Below are 6,817 nucleotides of genomic sequence, written 5' to 3' on the forward strand. Positions count from 1 at the left end.
ATGGATCTGGATGAAGTTTAAAGTAGCTCCAATTTATCGTGGACACCCTGTATATTGGATAATAGAGTAGAAATTTTCATTTTTATGATATGAATTATCTTATGTTAAAAAACCTAATAAAATAATTATTGATGATAGTTTAGATTAAAACCTTTTCTAAAAACTATCAATTTTTAAAGCATTTTTTTAATCAAAAGAACTAATTGCTCCTCTAAGACTTTAACAATTTAAGAAAACAAAACTATTACATGAAAAATCTTTTTGTTTTGTAGTGAAAAAAGAGAAAATATAAAAACATTAGATGGAACACGTACGAGAGGTTGTAGTTTTCTCTTCAATTATGTTTAATTGTAATTCAACTTATATATTTTTTTTTCTCGGAAAAACATTCATATTTCTTGGAGTAAATTATATCATTTTGAATGAAAAAAATTATAAAACATAATTTTCAAAACTGTGAGGTTCTTGAGCTACCTCTAAAAGTTGTTTAATTTTGCTCAAACTTTATCAATTGTATTTTTGTATATAAAAAGGGATTTTTGACCCAACGACCCTGATATTTCAAACAAAGAAGAAACACTCCTATATATAGTGTTTTTCCGAGAATACCATAATATTTGAACTTCCACCAAAAATATGACTCGCTGCATTTTTGAAAATTGTTAAATAATAATCAGTAATTTACTGATGAAGAAATTAACCAAAATGAATACAAATTTTAATAAAATGAAATATCGATAGTCAGCAATAATAAATTTATTTTAAAGATTAGTTAATAGTAGTATAACATGTACAATGAATAAATATTGATAGTTAATAAAATTAAAACATAGAATATTCAATAATAAATATTTTGTTTAGAAATCTTGCTCATTATTTTGTTGGATTTGAGAGACCTTCAACCGTAGTATTTATTCTAAATTTTTAAGGGTGACTTTGGTTTTGTTTTGTTTGGAAAGACTTAAACATTCTGACGACAAAGACAAATGTTTATTTTTTATTTTTTTTTAGTTGAATGTAACTTTTTTTGGTCATATCTGTTGGTTTGTGTGAATTGGCTTGTTTCAAAGTGCAAAGGGAAGAGAGACTTAGTGCTCATCCTTTGTTACATATATATATACTGGTACGTAGCTTAGAGATCTTCTGGAAAGAAGAGTGGCTCAGAGTCCTCATATACCAATCCCTCATCTTCATTCTCTTCCTCAGCCCCTGAATAGGACCTCTTTCCGAACCTTACAGGTGATCGCTTACCAAACCTCATAGGTGAAGCTCGTTTTCCCCATCGAAGCGGTGCTCTTTTGAATCCCTCTGAGAAAGAGTCATCCACTCGCTTTCCCCAACGAAGAGGACTTGCTTCTCGTAGACCTCTGGTATGATGAATGGATAATGGATCATTGCTTCCAGCGAGGAAAGGAGAAGAGCGTTTACCCCAGCGGAGAGGAGCTTCACGAAGATAGCGTGGAGGATTGATTTGATCAGAGGTCCGTTTACCCCAACGAAGTGGCTCTCTTTTACCCCAACGTAGGGGACTTGCTGCTCGGGCTGAGCGGTCTAATTCACCTTTGTCGTCTAGTTCTTGGGAGTTTTCAAAGGCATGGCTCAGGCGTGCTGTCAGAGCAAGGATGAAGTAGGCGAGCCAGGACCAATGGAGTTTGTTCATTGTTCTCTATAATGAAAAAAAAGAAAAAGGTTCGTCAATGGAGGCGTATTGAGTTGAATGAATAGATCTTTTTTTTTTTTTTGCAAAGAAAACAAAGCAAGTAATCAAAACAATATCCCCTCAAGGAATATTGTAGTTGTAATTATGTAATTTAAAAGATAAATCCAATAATTGTTGAGCAAACTTTCAACGGTTTTATCAATAAAAACATTGAAAGTATGTACAGGGGATTCCCTTATAACGCGGTTTCAAACCACTGCAGATTTCGTATAATGTGGTGCATGGAGTTATTCTGACTCCCTATACCTCGTTTTACTTTTAAATATTATGATAATAAATTATAAGAAACTATATATTGAGGTAAACAAGAATTTTTGTAGCTGTTCTTGAGTTTGTTCATATAATGGAAGAGTAAAATTTTGAAGGGGAGGGGAGTGTCCTGTAAGTATTTGATTTGATACCTAGACTTTAAAATTTTTGGTATTAATTATTACAAAAACTTGCAATTAAAGAAATTGCTGAATAAACACTGATTAAGTTCCGATTATATTCATTTTATAGTATTGAAATGACTGTCTTAAAAATCAAGTAAATATACAATGAACATTACATTTTACTATTTTTTTTTACAAGTATCTTGTCAGGAATACATTATTTTATATCATTTATTATAAATAATATTTTTTTTAATGGTCCTAACCATACTATATAAAAAAAAGGAAAAATAAAAAGTGGACATTGAAAAATAACTTCTCCCATTTTACGAGTTTTAGTACTAAAAAAGTCCCCCTGAGCAACGTAAATTTCATATAACACGGATATTTCTAGCTTCCAAAACTGCTATAAGTGAGGGATCCCCTCTACATAATATCATTTTCCTTCCTTCCGACAAAACAACCCCACGAAATCCCAAAGGGTAAAACAAGCCAATATCTTCAGGTTTGATCTTATCCACTGGTACTATTTTTTTATATTCAATCCGGAACGACATTGGTGCAAAATCACGGCGGAAGACAATAAGACATTATATCTCTGAATAGCGGAAGATGAGACGGTGAAACAGAGCAAAGAAGATTCTAAATTTCCTCAGGCCAATCAAAATTTGGGCAAGGCTTTTATCTTTTCTGATGAAAAAAATTCACCACTGATCACTGTGAATAAGATGAACACACATACAATATCTCCCATATTTGTGGGAAGGAAGGAACGGCTCAGTGCAGATACTTACATTGAACTTTTGGATAAGAAAGTGCTATCTTTGGCTAGAGAAAAGGTGGGGAACAACTTTGTTTTCAATTCAGACGGAGCTCCGTGTCATAGAAACAGTTAACACCCAGGCCATCCTCAGAGACAACATACCGGACTTTTGAGACCTCAACATGTGGTCTCCATCCTCTTCAGACGCAAACCCCTTGGACTACTATATCCAGGCACCTCTGGAAGAGAAGGTGTGTGCTACTTCTCACAGGAGTAACCAGTCTTTAGAGGCTTCCATCAAGAAGGAGTGGGCCAAGCTTCATTCTGACTATATAGTCAAGGGATTTAGGCAACGTATTGGGATAGTTTAATGGAGCACAGAACTCACATATTGAATGAAAGTTGAGACAAGTATTATTTTCTGATGATTTTGTAAAATAAATGACCTCACGAAACCTCTTGTTTACATTTTACACTTGAAAATTTGAAATTAATTAAGTATGTACCACTAGATTGGATAAACCCTGTATGATTATCTCTTACCAAAATAGTAGAAACCTTCGGCTCTTGTAGACTTTATATAAATATGAATCAATATCTCTATATATATATATATGTAGAGATCAACGCAAGGAGCCTTTTCTTGTCCTCTCAATGTAATAATTGACTCAACTGAGACACGGGTTCCTATCCTCAGTTGCTTTTATTAACCAATTTTTTTTTCTTTCGAGGGAAAGAATATCTATTTCATATGAGAGGAAAGTTGAATATTTCCCCCCTCCCCCCCGTGCTTTTTTTTCTTGCGATCGCATCGCAATACATACCTTCTTCAACTAGTAGCTGTAAATTCCCCGTCCACCCTCTTTTTCTGACTTTCCAAGTTGGTTACTCTATCATATTGTGTGTACAATTATTTAAATAGTCTAAATGATTTACATGAAACAAATAACTTGTAATGAAATACCAACCATTTTTGTAAATAACGATTTAACTGGGGAAAAGTTGTGGAAATTGAATGGCAGACTGTTAGAGAACCAGAGCACTTCATTGAAAATTCAATGCGTTAGGTGATATACAAGGGCTGTACAGGAATAACCCAGCTTGACTAAGAGATGGTGGTTTGCTATCATAAAAAATCACTGGTTTAGAAATTTCACAATCTATTAAACATATATTTCAATTTGGAAGGGCGCATGAGAAGGACCCATCATATATTGCAAGACGAAGCTTCAAATGACTTAATCTTTGAGATGTAACATGCGGATTCAAATGTCATTTTGAAGAATCTATTCACTGATACATGTCAAAAATGGACATGTACCAATGGCGTCCACAGGATTATATTTTAGGGGTGCTGGGTTTTTGGATTTTTTTTCAAAATATTCCATAAATTAAAATTTTATGAAAATAAATTCAAAAATCAATAGCTATTTACAAAAAATTAAAACAAAAAAAAAAAAATTTATAATTTTTTTTTTCAAAATCCATAACTTTTTATAGAAAAATTGAATTTTTTTAAAAACAAATTTCAAAAATCCAATTTTTTGAAAACAATTTCTTAAATTAAATTTCAGATATTGCATTTTTTGTAAAATAAATTAAAAAATCTATAGCTATTGATAAAAAATGAAATATTATAGAAAAAAATTGGAAATATATATATTTTTTTCGGAAAAAAAATTCTAGTAAAAAACAAAAAATCCCTAATTTGGGGGTTGGGGGATAAAGGCCCTTCAGCCCACCTCCTACAGACGCCCCCGACTACAGATGAGGAATATTCTGTATTTTTACAGAACAAATCCCAGGCAGATCCTATAGAGATAAATTTCTATTTTTGCCATGAAGAATTGGAGACCTCGTGAAGCACAAGAATCAAGAACTCCCTTCGTTGCTCCATGATTACATCTCTCAAGGAATTATGATTATCACCTCCCTTACATAAAATACCTAAAACGTCTTATCAAACCAACTCCAATATTTGAAGTTGAAAAAATATATAAAGCTTTAAAATTAAAAACATGTTTTAAGGATTTTTTAAATAAGTAATTGGACACAATTATTTATAAGTTGAATTTTTTTTTCAAAAAAATAATCTATCACCCAAAAAAAATAAAAAATATATATATATATATAATGCTGCGACGCCCCAGGTGTGTGATATTTGACTTCATTAATTAGTTATTACATTTTGATGTTTTAAACCTATTTAGCTCTTATGAGTATATATTGAAACAATTTTATTCCCCAGATTCTGATATTTTGGCCCGAAAGCCTTTAAAGCTGGCCTGAAACCCCACACCTCGTAGCCTGACATAGCCCGGAGCACGATATTTTCTAATTCACATATCTAAGTCATATATATACCTCGAGATCATCTCTTCTTGATCTGATTTAGATAATCCAATCTCTGGATCTGTCGGTTTTTCTTTTTGTTTTCACCCTCGAGTAGTTATCCTTATTTTAAGCAAAATTGCAAGAGGCGTTTTTTTTTAAACACAAGATACGTTAATTAACATGCTTGTAGTTCAGTTAAACTTTTTCGTTGATATAAAAAATGTGTAATTTAGAATAAAGATAATGGTATTAATATTTTTTTTTTTCGGTTCGGTCTTAAGTAATTTTTTCTTGACCGAGTTGGACTGAGTTTTTGGTCTAAAGTGTGGTCTCAGACCTTGGATCGATTTTTTTAAGTTCTCAATTTATGGACCGATTTTTTCTGGTCTCATATATTATGAGGGATCATTCTTTTTTCTAGATCAAGAGTCACTCATATTTTTCACAAAAATCTCAAAAGTACACGATAAGTTCTAAAACAAACACTATATACATATAAGAGACGGCGGGATCAAAATTAATCCGAGCTATTTCTGTTTAAACTTTGTATAACGACATTGTACCTGAATAAACATATGATGTCATGATATAAACAATTTATCTATAAAATCGGTCTAGACCGATTTTTTTGGGAACAAACTCTACCGAATTTTTCCGTTGGACCGATCTAGACTAAATCGGTCCAACAAAAAATATAATGGTTTCAGACCGGTTTAGGATTTCCAGACCGAAACCCAACACTCAAATATATGTCTTTCGACTTTAAAAAAAAGTTAGAAAACCTGAACTTGCTTCTATTCTGGGCGAGTCTGCTCTTTCGTTTATAAAAGTAACATTTTTTCTAGCTGAGTTTATACAAAGCCGTACGTGCTGCCAAGTCGAGCATCGTAGTGGTCGACAATATGAGAGGACGACTCCAAAAGTTGTACAGAAAATCCAAAAGTGGCACTGGTGGATCGTCTACTGAAATTGTGCGAACTCGCAGACATTGTAAGCATTTCAAAAAGTCAAATACATTACATTTTTTCCATTAATTGGTCAGATTGTGTTATACTGATTAAGTGTGTCTAAGTGACCATTCTGGTGTTATTATGACTCCATCAGACCTAGGAATAGTCTTTAAGTGCGCATACATTAAGTATATTTCCTTTTCTAGGAACAACTAGGGTGCCAACCTAGGCACATTGAGTTCAAGAGAATAATTTCTCCGAGCGTGTAATTCATTGAGCAGGGGCGTCCGCAGGGTTATATTGTGGAAGTGTTGGTTTTTTGAATTTTTTTTTGAGAAAATTGTGAAAATCCAGTCATTAACAAAAAAAAAAAATAATAATAATTTATTTGAAAAAAATTTAAAAATAAAAATTAATAGTTATACACAGAAAATTTAATTTTCGGAAAAAAATTTCAAAAATTCACAGGTTTGGCAGAAAATAAAATTTTATGGAAAAAAAATTAAAAGTTTTAGACAGAAAATTAGATGTTTGCAAAAAAATTTCAAAAATCCACAGCTTCCATAGAAAATAAATTAATAATTAGGAGTTATAGACAGAAAATTAGATTTTTGGAATACAATTTCAAAAATCCATAGCTTCCACAGAAAATAAAATTTTATGGAAAAAAAATTCA

The 6,817-nt window shown here is 32.1% G+C and overlaps 1 protein-coding gene across 1 annotated transcript; it reads right to left on the reverse strand.

Moving 5' to 3' along the window:
• Positions 1 to 741: 741 nt before the first annotated feature.
• Positions 742 to 3,569, reverse strand: LOC121126297 (uncharacterized). Its single transcript, XM_040721635.2, has 2 exons — positions 3,401 to 3,569; positions 742 to 1,666 (listed from the first exon to the last, which is right to left on the reverse strand). Exon 2 carries the CDS (start codon positions 1,658 to 1,660, stop codon positions 1,133 to 1,135), a length of 528 nt encoding a protein of 175 aa, XP_040577569.1. The 5' UTR covers positions 1,661 to 1,666; positions 3,401 to 3,569; the 3' UTR covers positions 742 to 1,132.
• Positions 3,570 to 6,817: the final 3,248 nt, after the last annotated feature.

Source organism: Lepeophtheirus salmonis, chromosome 11, assembly GCF_016086655.4.
Source record: "Lepeophtheirus salmonis chromosome 11, UVic_Lsal_1.4, whole genome shotgun sequence".
Lineage (NCBI taxonomy): Eukaryota > Metazoa > Arthropoda > Copepoda > Siphonostomatoida > Caligidae > Lepeophtheirus > Lepeophtheirus salmonis.

What these genes read in the sequence shown, in the direction of transcription:
- LOC121126297 (XM_040721635.2), bottom strand. Translation starts at nt 1,660, where the DNA reads ATGAACAAACTCCATTGGTCCTGGCTCGCCTACTTCATCCTTGCTCTG.